Genomic DNA, 17238 nt, shown 5'->3' on the forward strand with positions numbered 1-17238 from the left:
GGGGTTGCTAGCATCGTCGCCCTGACCGCAGTGTCAGCAAGCTTTGTTACGCGCCAATCTTTTACCGCAGCCGCGGGTTCCAGTTAATCTTATAATGGGTATGTGTGTTGAGTTATTTAAACAAACAATCGGGAAATAAACGCCTCTTGTCCGCTAGTCTCATTGATAGAGCCGCGGTGAGATGGAGTCCATCAATGAGAGCTAGCCTAGCCTCCTTAACTCTGACATTCACAAAAATACATTCAATTGAAACCGAAATTGGACAAGTGTTAGCTAAGCTTTGTAAGACCTTGAGGAACCTGTAATATTCATGCCGTGACGAAATTCAAACTGTAAATATACTTTAGTTATGGACAAGTGAAAGCAAGCTGCGATATTTCCCCATTGTAATGAATGGGACATATAGCAAGCAGCTGCTCGTCCCTACAAAGACGCTTTGCGTTTCATAAAAATGCCTTAAAATCAAATCGGACACAAACGGTTAGCTTTATAAGACATTGGGGAATGATGTTATATAAGTGCGGGGACGAAAATTCAAACTGTAAATATAATTTAGTTATGGCGACGTTAGCTAGCTAGCTGCGGGCATTTCCCCATTGTAATAAATGGGACATATAGCAAGCAGCTGCTTTCCTACAAAGACGCCTACGTTCATAAAAATGCCTTAAAATCAAATCGGACAACGGTTAGCTTTATAAGACATTGGGGAATGATGTTATATAAGTGGTGGACGAAATTCAAACTGTAAATATAATTTAGTTATGGCGGAAGGTGTAGCTAGCTAGCCGCGGTATTTCCCCATTGTAATGAATGGGACATATAGCAAGCAGCTGCTCGTCCTACAAAGACGCCTCGCGTTCATAAAAATGCCTTAAAATCAAATCGGACACAACGGTTAGCTTTATAAGACATTGGGGAATGATGTTATATAAGTGGCGTGACGAAATTCAAACCGTAAATATATTGTAGTTATGCCGGCAGCTGGCCGCGGAGCCCAGTAGTGCAGTATCCACAAAGGGTGACTTTGCGCTGGGTATGGAGCCCAGCAGGCTGCCGCTTTCTCGTCAGACTGTGTGGAGCTCCTAAAGTCCGACACGTCTTACCAAATTTGCAATTAGCCATACATTTTTGTAAAACGGCCCATATTTCATCTTTATATAGTTGATTTCTCGCTTAAAAAAGAAGTGAATTTGGTAATGAAACATTGCAGTGTCTGGAATATGAGATTCTGTCGCTTCTCTAATGTATGTGTATTGGGGATTCGCTCAACCAATCAGCGTGCATCTCTAATGTGTGTGTATGGCAAGTCGCTCAACCAATCAGCGCGCAGCTCATCTAAATATTCATGACCATACCATATTTGGAAGAAAAGCTCTTGTTACAAATAGGGCCAAAACACAGGGATGCATAAGGGCCAATAAAATATCAACCAGGCCATTTTCAGCCCAACCAATGTTACATACCCCATTAGGAGACCATAAGGAACAGTGTGAAATACCCTATATAATCATTCTATCACCCCTTTAAGTTTTTGGTTGATGCACTTCCAATAAAGGTCCAAAGCTAGGAACTGATGATATCATCAAAACTACTGCACTGTGTGTGTGTGTGTGTGTGTGTGTGTGTGTGTGTGTGTGTGTGTGTGTGTGAGTGTGTGTGTGTGTGTGTGTGTAGCTGTACCTCGAAGGCCTGCACAGGGATGGCTTTGCTGTGACGCATGGAGAGAGGAGGAAGGGAGCATGGCGAGGACAAACTCATGTCCTGTAGAGCTTTCAGAGCCTGAGGTGACAAAGAGAGAGGGAAGAGCAACCACAATTAAAAGAAAGAACAAGAAAAAAATTAAAGAGGGAAAAAGAATGAGAGGCCACACAGACACACACACACAGACACACAGACACACACACACACACACACACACACACACACACACACGCACATGCACACACAGAGTATTGTTTTCAGCTTCAGTGTTGGTTTCAAACAGTTTCCCATTTCCTAAATGTGATCTAACAGTAGCAGAGAATGTGGAGCCAGTGACATCACATGAGTTAAGACATGCAGCCTGATTGCATTGAGGCCATTTCCTTCCCAGGCAGCTAAAGCCCCTTCTTACAAATGAAGTCCGAGTAAAAATGGTGTCACTTATTAACATGGCAGAGCAGGTCAAACTGGACTTCCAAATCAGGGATAAAAGCAAAAAGGGGTTGGTGGTCAATTGGTGAGGTACACTGTGCTTGAATATTGTTGGACTTGAAGAAAAAAAAAAGAGGAACTTAGCTTTAATTACTTTCCTGTTATGGCACACCTTCTCATTTGACTTTCTTAGTATTACACATTATGCAAATACTTTTTTTCTAACAAATGGCTGCTCTGTCCAAAAATATATATATTTGTGTGTGTGTGTGTGTGTGTGTGTGTGTGTGTGTGTGTGTGTGTGTGTGTGTGTGTGTGTGTGTGTGTGTGTGTGTGTGTATGTGTGTGTGTGTGTGTGTGTACCTTCTTCTCTATGGAGGACAGCAGGTCTTTGAGAATTGCCAGCTTGGTCACAAGGTTCTCCAGCTCTTGGTCTCCACCATGATTCACCGACTGATGGAGGAAAAAAACAATAACAATTATAACCCGTATAAGCTGTGCAGTTTAAAAGAAGAATGGGACGTAAGTATGTATAGGTTCCACTATGTGTTAAAGCAAATAAATAGCCATTTTTCATGAACTTGTCTCTCTGTCACCTATTCTGATTGGCTGCTCGGTGTACAAGCTTTACTAGTTAGCAAGGCTTAAACAGAAGTATTGTCTTGTGACTTAAGGACATTATGTCACATATTCCATCATCTGTGAAAAAAATGTATATGCTTGGAATGCCTCCACTTGCTTCCATTCTAATTTAGACACATAAACATACAAAGAGACAAAAATGTGTACCTGTTGGATCATCTTGGAGACCATGAAAGCACTCTGCTGATCAAAGACTTTAGACAGGATCTCCAGACCAGACAGAACCTTATCTACCTCCCTATTTGGGGAAACACAGAGAGAGAGATCCACAACTTACAACATATAGATCTATCTGGGCAAGAGAGTATGTGTCTGTGGAATATGTGTGTCTACAGATGTGCTGGTGTGTCCTTCTTACCCATTAAGGCGTTTGCAAGAGGCCACTAGTGTCTTGTTGAGGTGAGGCAGGGCGCAGGCTCCCTGTTTGACTGCCTCTAGGTCCAGAGCATAGCTGCCCTTCAGGTACTCATGGGAGATTGTGCTCAGGCCATTAGCTGCTGGAGCACTAAAACAAATTCAAATAAAGTCCAATGAGTATGTAGAACCATCTTCACCACATGCACATAATTTGCCTGCTGTGTTTCTATTACTTGTATGCTACTTTTATTCTATTACTGTCATATATCTTTAAATGCTCAGCTAAACTACTACTAAAATATATCAATATTGCAGATCAATTGCAACCTCTGCTTCCTCCTAAGATAGAGAGCTGATTTATGTCTAACCTGCCAGAAACAGACAGACAGACAGACAGACAGACAGACACACAAACACACACACACACAAAGTAGGTTCCCTTTTTGGTTTTACAGAAATACTGCACAATACGTCCTGTGAGATTTATTTAATTGCTTGCAAAACTTTCAGTATGGCTAAATAAAACCCTCCTTTTGGTGTAAACTCTGCAAGTAAAACTTCAAATTTATTTTGTGATTACGATCCTTTGATACGGTCCAGACTGTGGCTTCCGAGTAAGCTGAGTAGATTTTCCTGTACCAAGCCTTATCTTTAACATGCAAAGTCTGTGAACCAGCAGACTGTTAAAACTGTTGAGTGTAAATGAAAAGATGATGTCTTATTCCTTTACTGTTTCCGACCAGGATGTATTTTTCACTCATTTAGGATCATTTAATTAATCATATGTGGAAAGTATCACAGCTGATTTCCATGGCCAATTTTATGCTTTGTCTCCATGACAACTGAGGACCGCTGTGACAGAAAGCAGGATGTAGCTTCATTGATTTCATCTACAGTTCAAACGGTGATAATTTTTACTGCAACACATTCATTTTTGGTACTTCTTTCATCTCTTTGGGAAAATTCTACCTGTAGTTAGTTAGTTGCATCCAGAAATATTAGAATGATGAATTCAGCCACCTAACTAACTTCACAATAATCTGAGGGAAGGCGCTAATATTTGTTCATTAACATACACAGATCTGAGCAACACATATACACATGTGCGTGCACACACAAACACTTCATCAAAGCCTTGCATAATATCTGACCAATGTGGGCACACAAGCAGAGCGGAGATTATTAATGTGTGTATGTGTGTGTGTGTGTTTGTCTGCTAATGACCATGTGTGTGAGAGTGTTTGTTAAGTTTGATATTAATCTGTAACCATATTTACTGCATCATGTGTGCATGCCATGTGGCAGAAACAGTGATAGTGAATGGGGAACAGTGTGTTCTGTAAATGTGTTTGTTTGTTCAGATAATCACTGATACTTCTGATACTATTTTTGTGAGCAGAGCTGGTATAATCGCTTTCACAGCGAAGCAACATCCTTCCTCTGTGTGTGTTGTGGTCGCGGCTTGTGTGTGTTTTCAAAAGATGGTTGTTTGTGAGTACTACATGGTTAACACGTTGGTTAAGAATCCCTGCGAGTAGTTTGGGATTTGCTTTTCAGCGCTTACATAGTATTATTATTGTCAACTGGACATAAAAAAGAAAGTCCTCAGAGACTTTGTACCTGTCTGTGGGTGTGTCTGCGCCAGGGGGAGTGGAGGTGGAGGCTGAGCGAGGGGGGAGGGGTGGCTTCTCATCCTCCCCATCTACCAATCACAGGTCAGGAGCATTAACATGTGACAAAAGGAAGACAATCACAGACGGACAGATGTACGTACATTTGCGAATGTAGCGTTATCAGCGCCATGGCCAACCCGCAGAAAGCGCACGCTGTGATACATCAGTTTACGTCATATTTACCAAAACTGAAGTTCATCGGGTAATCAGCGCCTTTCTCCGCCCACTATACCGTAAATTGCGTGCATCTTTCTATCATGGATCAGCCACCAAGTCAGTCAAAACAGCGAAAACCAAGATTTAGCGATAACGAAGTTGATCTGCTTGTTCATGAGGTAACAGCTTGATGCGTGTTTTTTCGGCATTAGTGGTGGGGAAATGTATGTATTGACTAGTGTGCTGTAGCAAAGCGTTAAGTACTGGTGCTACGATACGGCTGAGTGCAGACTGTGATATTCCCACTGCTGATGCTATGACTGTTTGAAATGATCCGATGCCAATATTTGTAATGTAACGAGGAGTACTGCTGGAATGGAACGTGAACGCTGAGTCTGAGATTCTATGTCATCTTTGATTTCTTCCAGTAACATTGGCTGTTTAATCTGTAACGCTTAATGATTTTGTGTTCACTCAACTGAAAAAGTGTGATCCTTGTGGCAAAAATCATTTCAGCTTGTCTCCTTGGCCTATCTTCGTCTTGCTCGGATTACTGCTGCCATTTCACAAGGAGGCATATGCGAGGAAACCCGCTTGCGGCTGGTTTACACCTGCTTTTAAGAGGCGGAGAATTTTCACCGCAAAATAGAGGCGCGCCGTCACGGGAGGTTTTTGTACATACCGCGGAATAAATAATTAGGCGCACTTTACGCTTCCCCTTCCATCTCTTTATGGGAAACTCCCACTTTCCCCTTCACCCTCCCATGAATGCATATGCACGACATGGAAAAGCGCAATTTGCCTTTTTCAGTACTGCGCTTTTACCTCAGTGCGGCCTGTTTGTACATACCTCGCCATGCTTTTATGCGCACGTTGCGAAACAAATACGCCTGAAGTGGGCGCAAAAGCATTAGTACATCTGTCCCATAGTGTGCAAGTGTGCTTGTATGGGCTCTGGGGATACCTGAATAGTCCCTGTCATCGCTGACAGCCATTTCCTCTCTGTCCACAGCATAGAGCAGGGTGGTGACCAGACCCTGGCTGGGCTGCAGGTACAACAGCACCAACTCTGGTAATGTCTTAAACCGCTTAGGCTGCACGCCCTGAGATGTCTGAAAAGAAGAGGGAGGAGGATATTCAAGGAGAGACACACCAAGAGACAGGGAGAGAGGGAAAGTTATGCACATAACAATAACACCCAAACACTTGGGCTAGAAGTAGTCATGTTATTAAAATCCCTGGTGGCCCCTATTGTTCCACATGTAATGTTGTGTAAGCAAATATGACCCAGTGGTCTAAATATAATTTAAACCAGGAAGAACTGTTTTGGTAAACATTGCAGATGTCTGTTATGTGGCCACACAGATAGTCTAAAGCACCACGTTGGGTGTGTGTGCGCGTGTATTTCTGTGTGTCTGTGTGAGTGAGAGAGACAGAGCGTGTGTGTGGATGGTGGGGACTTCACAGCTGTTGGGCACAACGCACAAAGAGGCTGCTGTTAGTGTGTCTGTGTGTGTGTGTCTGTGTGTGTGTGTGTGTGTGTGTGTGTGTGTGTGTGTGTGGTGAGTGAGTGAGTGAGTGAGTGAGTGAGTGAGAGAGAGAGCGAGAGAGAGAGAGAGAGAGACAACAAAAGCATCTCTGCCTGCCAGCTGCTACTGAAGCAAATACATTTTTGGTGCACACATACACACACACACACTTGACCTCAGCAAAGTGTGTGTGTGTGTGTGTGTGTGTGTGTGTGTGTGTGTGTGTGTGTCTCTTCTCTCTACCTGTACAGCCAGAAATCCGTCCTCATCTGGGAGGATTCTGTATGTGTGGACATGCTTCTGAAACCTATGGAGAAAGAAACACCAAAGAGGGAGAGAGGACGGTCAGAAAGTTGGAGCAAATGGAGCGAAAAACAGACAATGGGAGAAGAGAAAGAAGAAGAGGAGAAAACTATTATACTACTATTGTTTGATTCAACAAAAAACACCATTTCAAGGCAGACATGCGCACTACTACTACTATTCTCTTGTACCTAACCTCAGCGGATAGGGGCGTGTGCATGTATGAGAGTGAGGGGGGGTTTAGACGCTGTAGAGAGCTTCAACCTGTTGCTGTCTGTCACAGTTGTGAGCGGGCTTTATCCTTACAGTAGCATGATACAGTAGAGTGGAACACAGTTGAAGCTAGTAACAGTGATAGTACAAACTAAGGAACAAAAAAACAAAAAATTGTGAGATAGGATGCAGATTAAAAGAAAATGATCTAGTCTTTTCTTCAATCACTCACATAATTTGTGCGGTTTCTTTCAGTCGACAACTATGTATCAAACTTCAGAGTCTGAATTGCATTTTTGATTGAACCACAAGCTTTTTTTTTTCTCTCAACAAATTGCAGATCAATGCTCTGACATTGTGACTGCACAGCCGTGACTACACGCCTGCAGCCACAAGCTGGAGTTGAACGATTTTCATGTCCGCACTTTATGTCTGCTCAGTGGACCGGACACAAAATGTTCAATTTGCCAAGCAAATGTTGTGGCTTATGTCGGTTGGTGTGTATACTGTATGCGTGTGTTATGGTTGTGCGTCTGTTTAGATGTGTGGGTGTGTAAGCCCAGCAGCTTACGCAAAACACCTAAGTAATGCTTTTAGTGCTACTCACACTGTGCTTATTATTTACAGTATGTGTGTGTATACACGGTATAAATTGAGGGAGGGATAAATCCATGTTGGGAATTCATCCTGCCCTGACCCCTCAGCTGCTTTTCCGGTCTTTCCAGGTCAGTGTCCCACAGCTAAACAGTAAACACACAACTAAAACATGGTCTGGATTAAAATATACTACTGAAGTAACTTTATAAGAAGCGAAGCCAGTTTTTGTTAGACTTGAGCACAAGTGTCACATTTAAACCTACATTGTGTAATTTTTTGAGTTGATTCTTAGCAAAAAAAACGTTGTTCTTTCACAAATATGTGCTCATTCATGTGTAACTACTTCCGCCAACTAATCAAAGTATTCTCATACGCGTAGAATCTGCCATTCAGAATACATAGGAGCGAGGCGCTCAAATGACGGCCGCCATGTTGCACCTCCATCTTTAAAATACATCAGCCAAAGAGGGAAATACTTCCGCCTTTCGCGCTTTTAAACTCAGTGCCAGGGAGGGGGAGAAGATTACTCGCGACTGCCGGCAGATTTGAAAGCCTGTTGAAAATGGAGGATTGCGCCTATTCTCGAGGACATGTAACAGAGTCGCCAAGGAAGTTAAAAAGAGAATTAAAACGACAACGCGACAAGCAAAACAACAAGACCAAAGTTAATATTGGAGTGGCTTTTCCAAGATGTAAAGAGCTCATAAGGAGCAAGGATTTTAAAAGGTATTTCTGCCTATTTGTGAAAAGTAAAAACATAACATCATAACATAAAATGAAGTTTTATAGTTGTTTGGCTAACTATAGCATGGTTGTGCATAACGTCGTGATTTCCCTGACAACTCACGTCATACAGTTGCAAATCAGACAGCTAGAACTGCTGCGTGTAAACAATGGAGATACTAAGAGCTAATTTCGGGTGCGGCCACCGTAGGCGTTAGAATGCGCTCGGAACCGGGGGAACGACGACACAGAACAGAGTTGAAGCTAGTGTTTATAGATTGTAAAGTAACAGTGATAGTACAAACTAAAGAACAAAAAAACTAAAAATTGTGAGATAGGATACAGATTCAAAGAAAATGATTCTTACACAATGTAGCTTTAAGTTAGCTTTTTAATTAATCGTTATTCATACCCTTCTTAGCACATAGCGACATGGAATAAACCTGCATTGGTTTTTGTCTTAATGGGTCAACACAGCTCATCAAACCTGGTTTCACATACCAACCAGGCCTCAACATGGGTCTGATGATTAGATGAGTTCTCAATATCACCAGTAGCACAATGGGTTGGCAGCATTAGAAAATCAAATCAACATTTTTTGGGAAGTGTCCGGCTGGCAATTTAAAACTATTTCCAGTGCATCTGGAAATAAATTATGACACGTTTTCAATTTGCTCTCACTGTGTTGTAACCTTTGGACTATTTCCTTACTGAGGGCAATTATGTTTTTACAGGCTGCTTATCACCAATTCCTGCTGTAGTGGGTCGGATACCAATAAATACAGTACATTCATTTTTGTGATTTCTTTTTTTAGGTATTGTTGCTTTTATCTGACAGCACACAGAGGAGAGGGGGGAAGACATGCAACAAAGGTCCTGGCACAGATTTGAACCAACATTGTCAGAGTTAAATAATATGGGACTTAGCCAGATAAACCACCACCAGGACACTGAGAACATAAATTCCCATGTTAAATTGATTTATATACAGCTCATTTATCAGATTGTTGCCAATAATAGCTCCATATTTCATGACTTCAGCAGTAGGTCACACTAAACAGTATAAAGTTGATAAATATTTGCTCCTGCCTTTCAAGGCCAAGCAGTAAACACAGTCAGTGGGATGCACTGTTCCTTTTGTCTGTGTGGCCTCTGAAACCATATCCACATTTAATCCTTTCATATTATAAAACACAATGCATTTTAGGACTCGTAGCACAGATTCCATACACAGGAGTCACTGCAGTGTACAGTAGTGGGAGAGTGTGTGTGTGTGTGTGTGTGTGTGTGTGTGTGTGTGTGTGTGTGTGTGTGTGTGTGTGTGTGTTTGTCTTCCTGTTGGCAGCTAATGAGATTCTCTGCAGGTCTGTGGAGTAAATACTATTGTTTCAGTAACAGAAGTTATAACAGGGGGGGGGAGACTGAGAAATCTATGGGTGGGATAGACCCAAAGAAAACTGTGTGTGTGTGTGTGTGTGTGTGTGTGTGTGTGTGTGTGTGTGTGTGTGTGTGTGTGTGTGTGTGTGTGTGTGTGTGTGTGTGTGTGTGTGTGTGTGTGTCTGTCTTGTAATGACTTCCCCACTGACTCCCTCTGTCCTGTTGGCTTGGCTTAGAGTGCCACCTCCTCTTCTTCTGTCTCATCCAACCTCAACCTCAAGTGCAGCAGGTCAGTTTAGTCTCCGCACTGTAAACTGTATCAACACACTCCATTGACTGGCTGAAAATAAGATTACCCTTATTTATATTGAATCAGTCACAAAGGAGAGATGCTTCACATCTGTATCACAACACATTTCTACACTATCGCAAATCTTCATCACATTTAATACGTGATCACAAAACAATGCAATGAAGGACTGTAGCAATACAAAATGCATAAATATATGTACACAAACCTGGAAACTGACTATTTAAAGAAAAAGTATACATTGAAAAAATTCCCAAACCCACTAACTCCACAAGGCAATAATACGTACACACACTCCCACGCCTTTCTGGTGAGGAATGTTTTCTCAGAAACATCTAGGTTTCAAACACACACAGAAACACAGAGGGCCATGCCTGAACCCTGACATGTTTAGACGCGCTGCACTAAAAAACATCTTCCAGACACAAAAAATAGGAAACCGTTCAATATCTCTGTAGTAAGTTGTCACACTGATGCATACACACATGATTAAATTAAACATATGGCCTCACCTGATGGTCGGCATCTCTCTTGTCGGAATCTAAAAATGTGGCAGTGCAGCTGGAAACCCTTAGCTAGAAAGCTGTTTATTCAAATACTGTATTTCAATATTTATTTGTTGTGGCATTTTAGGCCTTTATTTGTATAGGACAGCTTAGACCTGAAAGGGGAGAGAAATGGGGAATGACATGTAGCAAAGGGCCGCATGTTGGAATCAAACCCGCGGCTGCTGCGCCGAGGAGTACACCTCTATACATGTGCGCCTGCTCTACCAACTGAGCTAACCCGGCAACAAAATATTTCAATATTTAATCACATTGTGGCAGTGAATGACAACAATCTAATCTACAGCCTACTACACACATTTAAGATAGGCTTACTTTGTCTGCACCATCTGTAGCATATAAATACCAAACCCTCCTTGCACAGAAATACTAAACACACTCAGTAAGCAGGTCAAAGCTGGTCACTTCCTAAAAAAGTCTGCATGCAGACACACAAAAACTCAAATTCTGCAAAATGAAATGTAAACTAAGGAAGTGAAAGGCAAAGGCCGAAAGACAATCTGGCCCAGGAGTAGCTTCTGTAAAGTCACAAGCACAAACAGTCTTTCCACCAGTCTATTCTCAGACAACAGCAGAGTGGAAACACTTCCTAAACACACTGATCTCTCCAAATCTCTCAAAAAGGAAGTACACATGTCTGTGTAGGTAAGTCACGAGGGAAAGCTTAACAAAAGCCATGTCTAGTAGCAATGTTCAGGTAAAAAGAAGGTTACAATACAATGATTATTTCAGCTTGAGGAATATATTGTATCTCTTAACAAATATGACATAGGCTATAGGGCTGTGTATTGGCAAGAATCTGGCGATACTGTGTGTAAGGCAATATATTGGGATTTTTTGAAAGTATAATTTTAGAAAAACTAATATTTAAAAAAAGACATGATGTACATAAAATTCAAAGAAGTTCATATCGTCCCAGCCCTACAAACTAAGGCCATGACTAAAATATGTGTGCCATGAGTACTTTTTTAACACATCTGATTCAGATTTAACTTCCTATTTTTTCTCAGTAATATTAGCACAAGTACTCATGCTTGCATATTTTCCTCTACATCTTCAGGGGTTATTGCGAAATACTGAGCCATTCCTGTTCTCAAAGATATAATTTATACAGACATACAGCTTGTTTCTGTCATACTGATGGAACAACACTGGTCTACGTTATTTGTGACTGGGTCACAGATTGCATGACATGGCAATACTTTTGCCATGTCATGCTACTGTTACTATTTTAATAACTTTATGTGGAGGCAAAACGCCTTGGCAAAAAGAAGTAACATTGTTTGTCAGCAAAGTTTGTGTAAAGACGGTCTCTATAACAAACTTAAGTTATCATAAAGGAAACTTTCTGAGATTAAACAAAGTCCATGATGTGAAAGGTGAAAGGGGAGAGGAAGGGAGAGGTGAAGGCGGGAATATATCCGGAAACAGATGATGCATGGATGTGAGGAATGTTGTTGGTCATAGAGTGACCTCCTGAATTAGTGCATCAAGAGCCAAAATAGGTTGCGGGCTTATTTTTTCCGGAGTTCTTATACGACAAAAGGAGTAGAATTTGTTTACATGTGAACAAGCTGTCTAACAAAATAATGAATTACTATTGAGTCTGGTGAATTTAAACATTATTTGTCAGCGGCTGGTAGATGTTCACCACTTATTTCCCACCCTGGTATAAACACAAAGTCTTTAAACAGTTAAATCAGCAGGGGGTAAACTATCAGATAGAGGATGTAGGTCGAGTCAATGTCAGAGTACCATGTCACATGGCATAGGCCTTATTTCCTGCATCTGTTTACCTTTGTGTGGGAGCTGGGGGGCTTGTTAGTCATTGTGGTCATTTGTAAGTTTAACATCCCCTTTCCAGGGTCTTGCCTGAGTCACTGTCGAGTGTACACAATGCTGATGGTATTGGTGGTCTGTGTATTGAAGCTTGATCATCTGCTCTGGGGTGCACACAGTATGGATACACGTTATTTTACTCAAGTCAGCAGGTGGTGAGGTTGTTTATTTTGCTTGCTTGTTATTGGTGGCAAAATCTCCCTTGGGTAAATGAGGGTGGGCGTTTCATCACTTCGTTTAGTAAAGACTATGCCAGGCTCTAACTCTCTCTAAATAGAGAAGCCCTGACATACGGGTTATTGTCATTTTATGATATCATACTGCGCGAGAAGATAGTATGTGTAACTACTCAGCTAAGCCAGCTGCCTCACCACTGCACTGATCTTATATGAGCCTTAAATTAAAACACCAGCAAGGCTTTCCCACTGATGAAGCCCTGTAGTTGCCTCCACCACCATTCAGTTTCAGTGCCAGTGCCCTGTAAAAACGACGCTGCAGGCAACCACATCAGACACAAGACAGACAGGGACAGCCCTAAAGTTTTGTGCCATGCTGGAGTTTCGCTGCTGGGCAGACAGACAGTCTCTCTCTCTGCCACTCACTGACTTCCAGGAGAAAGTAAACAAATGTGTTTGGCTGAAACCTTGTTAAACACTGGCTAACGCAGGCGTCAACTAACGTTACGATTTGATCAAACGATGCAGGAAAGTTTGTGTACACCTTAGAAAAGCTTTGTGTAGCTTGGCAGTGTAACGGACTAGGCAGTGACTTTAACACAAAACCCAATGTATAAGACATGTGCTAGCTGAAATACGACCTTAAAATACCACTTTAACTTAAAACGTTGGCAAAGCTACTAACTTTTCCTGGTAAACAAAGCCAAACGAAGCCGCACACACAAGTTAACAGTTGATACAAGCTTCTCTTTTCTAAGATGAAGTTACTTACAGTACACACAAAGCGTAAGCCCCGTTGACACTCTCACTGTCCCGCACCAGGAAGCTGCCGTCTCTCCCGGCCCGGGCTAGCAGCTCCTCGGCCGCCGCTCGACTCAGGTCCCGGTGATACCACATCGGCGGTGCGGGCCCCAACGGACAAACACCACCACCACCCCCGGCCATGGCCACAGCCCTTCAAACCGGGTTCAACTCAAGCTGCTTCCAGACTTCTCCGAGAACCTCCCAGCCTTCCTCCAGACTAGAAAAATAACCCAGTGAGAGAAGCGCAGAGAAAGTAGCATAAACTTTATTCCGACGGAGGTTAGAAGGCGTGAGACAACCGACGAAGGAGCTACAAGTTGTAAATTTGTTAAATTACGTTGTTTGTGGTCGATTCCTCAGTTCCTGAAAGAATCGCCACCGTCCTCTTTCGTTTCCCAGTCCCACGGAAATCAGGGTATGTAAATCCACACTGGAGACTGGGGAGCAACAGCGGGGACGACACGCATCACAACGAAATATTGTCAATACAAACACTTCCAGTCAAAATCTTCAAAATAAAACATCTTGTTGAGGAAATTACATTGAGACACTTTATTTCATAGGCTAAGTCACCCACAGTTTGTTTCCTGTTGTGTATCTTCAGCCAGCATGACAGAGCTCCTTGGAAAGGAGGGATGGAGGGATAAATAGACTGGGATGGATAACTAGAGAAAGAGAGGAGGAAATGCACCACATGGATGATCTTGGGGGAATTGTCGGGTCTCTGTAAATTATAGAGTGTGGTCTAGAGCTACTCTATGTTTGTATTATTACTATTATTATTATAACTAATTATATTTTTTTTCTTCTTATAATACTTTCTGTATATTTCCCCCCACGTCTATTTAATGTGTATTTGTGTTATTCTGATGTGTGTACATTTTTGTTTTTACTTTTCTTTTTTTCTTTTGAGCTGCTGTAGCACAGGAATTTCCCCAGTGTGGGATTAATAAAGTCCATCTTATCTTACTCTTATCTGTAAAGTATCATGAGATAATGTCTGTTGTGATTTGACACCATAAATAAATTGGACTGAATTGAAAGGAGGGATGGAAAGAAATATAAGTAAAGGAATTGACTAATAAAGAAGGGGGTCAGTAGTGAAAAGTGTCTACTGTGCAGTTATAAGGTACTTTTATGCAGCTTTATACTTCTACTCCACTACATTCAAATACGTTTTACTCCACTACATTTACAAAGATATGATCAACAAATATAATGCATTGTTATTTATTTACCCAGCAGTAAATAAGTTAACCATTGTGCATCCCCTCCTCCTGAGAGGACACAAATGTCCCTAGTGATGAGGTTAAGGAGGTTTAAAAATAGAGGCACCTTCACTACCTACAACATTAAAATTCTTCATACATAATACTTAGGTAGTTTATAAATGCAGGACTTTTACTTGTAACTGAGTGCAAAGTGGTATTACTAGTTTTACTTAAGTAAAGGATGCAAGTAGGGCCTACTTCTTCCAACTCTGAAAATACACACACACACACACACACACACACACACACATACACACAGCAAGAGAGAGTTAGTTAAAGTGTGTGTGTGTGTGTGTGTGTGTATGTGTGTGTGACCTCAGAAAAGTTGTGTATTAATAGCCACAGGGACAGCAGCAATCCCAATTCTATTTCTGACCATGGCATCACACTGTATGCCTGTGTGTGTCTGCTTGTGTGGGAGTTGACTGTAAAAGACTGAAAAAGTATGTGGCTAAACAATACGTCTTCATACAGGGATTTTAAAAGTGTGTTGCAAGATGTCACATCGTAATAAAACTACTTTAATAGCAATTCATCTTAAAAATAAATATTGTGTTGTTTCTTTGGCATCTTATCATAATTGTCTGGTAAGTCTGAAACACAAGTTAAAGTGTATGCATGCTAAGTGCACGGTGAGGCTGTAGTGCTCATTACAAACTCAAAAACACTAATTGTTGGATAGATAACTTTAGCAAAGTTGTGTCTCAGGGTCCGGCCAGAAAACTAGCGGTGTTGTTACCTATCTATATGCTATTCCCCAACAGTGGCCACTTTATTGGGGCCTCACAATTTTGTGTGGACATCTCAGAGTCAGCTTTTCAGGCTCAGTTTTACATTCTTAGACGCAGCTATAAGCAAAGTATTCTAAAGTCAAGATGTTAGCATGACTTTTAAAGGTTATTTTATTGCCATGTGTTGGATAGGACAGCTGAAGACAGGAAAGTTGAAGAGAGAGTGGGATAACATGCAGCAAAGGACCGCGAGTCGGCACGTTATGGCACAGAGAAATTAAGTATTGTTCATAACCTGATATCTGACATATTAAAATATTATATATGCGCTAAATATTATGTATCTAAAAGCACAAAAAAAGTAAACTAGCATGGATACCTCACATCAGCTAATGTCCATCATCCAATATATAGAAAGCTATAAAACTATGTAATATTAAGTACATGCACAATATTTTTGCCCTTCCATAACCAAATCACACAACCCTAGCTCAACATCATTTTTCTGTTGATGTATTGTGTAGTGTCTATTACTCTTGTTATATGAGTGACACTTGCAGTCAGCATCTTTACGTGTCTACAGTTCTTCAGAGCGGGAAAATACGTGTAAGGTGATGTCAACTGTGTAATTTGAAGGGATTATGACAAATTGATGGTGATTGTTATTATTTTATTTATTATTATTATGTCAGAATTGCTCTGGTCATGGAAATATTGGAGCATTGTTATGCTCATGTTTGAATAAAACCATTGTATCAATTATGGCTCCAGCATTTAACAAACTTCTGCAATGAGATGAGAAATGAGCCCCAGGCAACACCTCTCTTATAGCAGCTTTACGCATGCAGTTCGTATAGAGAAAAGAGACAAGAAAGACTGGCCTGGGGTTCACAGCTGACCCTGCAGTGTTAAATTATACAGTGTTATCATCAGGAAGGATGTTTTTATCAGCCTTAGAAATGGAGAAGCACTTTGCTAGTCTGATCACTGTTGTGAGGTAAGACCACATTTTCAAAATATACAGTTGAATGCATCTGTTATGTCTTTTGAAATTTACAAGATTAATTATCTCAGACCTTGCCCATAAAAGTACAGAGTGCACAAAAGTTGCTTAATATATTTCTCAGACTTATCTTTGATCGGCCAAGGTCCTCTCTGGTCACATATTGTACACATACCAGCTAACCAATCACAAGACTTATTCAAAGACCTGATAGAGCACATTCAGACGTGGCACTGATGCACACATATGTAAAATCATGCCCCTCACACACACACACACACACACACACACACACACACACACACACACACACACACACACACACACACACACACACACACACACACACACACACACACACACTCAAGGGACTGGAACTCCATAATTACCAAGCAGTGGAGCCCACTAACCACCAGCTGGCCCAGAGTGGTCATGTGACGCGTGTGATCACTGGGGCCCAGTGTAGAGAAATATTTTCCCCTCAATGCAGATCCTTGGTCAGTTTTACTATTTCCTCACGAGTCGTTGAGGTTATGAAGAGGTTTTTAAACTCATCCACAGTTTGCACTCACAGAAATATCCTCCTAGACTTGTGCAGTAACACATTATGTGGCATGTCCCTTCATACCTCATCCAGACACACGTTTATTTTTGTTCTATTTTCTTTAGCCACACATAATTTCAGATCTACTATACTTTTTCCATTACTTTTATACACAAAACTGCTGTGCTGCCTTGATTTTGACTACTTACCCATTTTGGTCGTGAAACAATAATCTTGTTTTTTTGTGTGTGTGTATACACTGCATTTTATGGAAGCAACAATGACCTTGCT

At 41.4% G+C, this 17238-nt stretch overlaps 1 protein-coding gene across 2 annotated transcripts in view; it reads right to left on the bottom strand.

The window, feature by feature from the left end:
• inppl1a (inositol polyphosphate phosphatase-like 1a) overlaps positions 1 to 13835 on the bottom strand; it is a 28868-nt gene extending 15033 nt beyond the window's left edge. Inside the window, exons 1-9 of one of the 2 annotated variants that reach the window (XM_039787739.1) lie at positions 13736 to 13835; positions 13367 to 13615; positions 6734 to 6797; positions 5926 to 6073; positions 4753 to 4834; positions 3134 to 3280; positions 2923 to 3013; positions 2497 to 2586; positions 1681 to 1779 (exon numbers count right to left, since the gene is read on the bottom strand). In XM_039787739.1, the coding sequence (XP_039643673.1) occupies positions 1681 to 1779; positions 2497 to 2586; positions 2923 to 3013; positions 3134 to 3280; positions 4753 to 4834; positions 5926 to 6073; positions 6734 to 6797; positions 13367 to 13539 (894 nt within the window). In that variant the 5' untranslated portion in view covers positions 13540 to 13615; positions 13736 to 13835. Of the gene's footprint in view, positions 1 to 1680; positions 1780 to 2496; positions 2587 to 2922; positions 3014 to 3133; positions 3281 to 4752; positions 4835 to 5925; positions 6074 to 6733; positions 6798 to 13366 lie in introns of both variants that reach the window. The other variant, XM_039787730.1, reaches the window with a different exon arrangement.
• Positions 13836 to 17238: the final 3403 nt, after the last annotated feature.

Source organism: Perca fluviatilis, chromosome 2, assembly GCF_010015445.1.
Source record: "Perca fluviatilis chromosome 2, GENO_Pfluv_1.0, whole genome shotgun sequence".
Taxonomy (NCBI): Eukaryota; Metazoa; Chordata; class Actinopteri; order Perciformes; family Percidae; genus Perca; species Perca fluviatilis.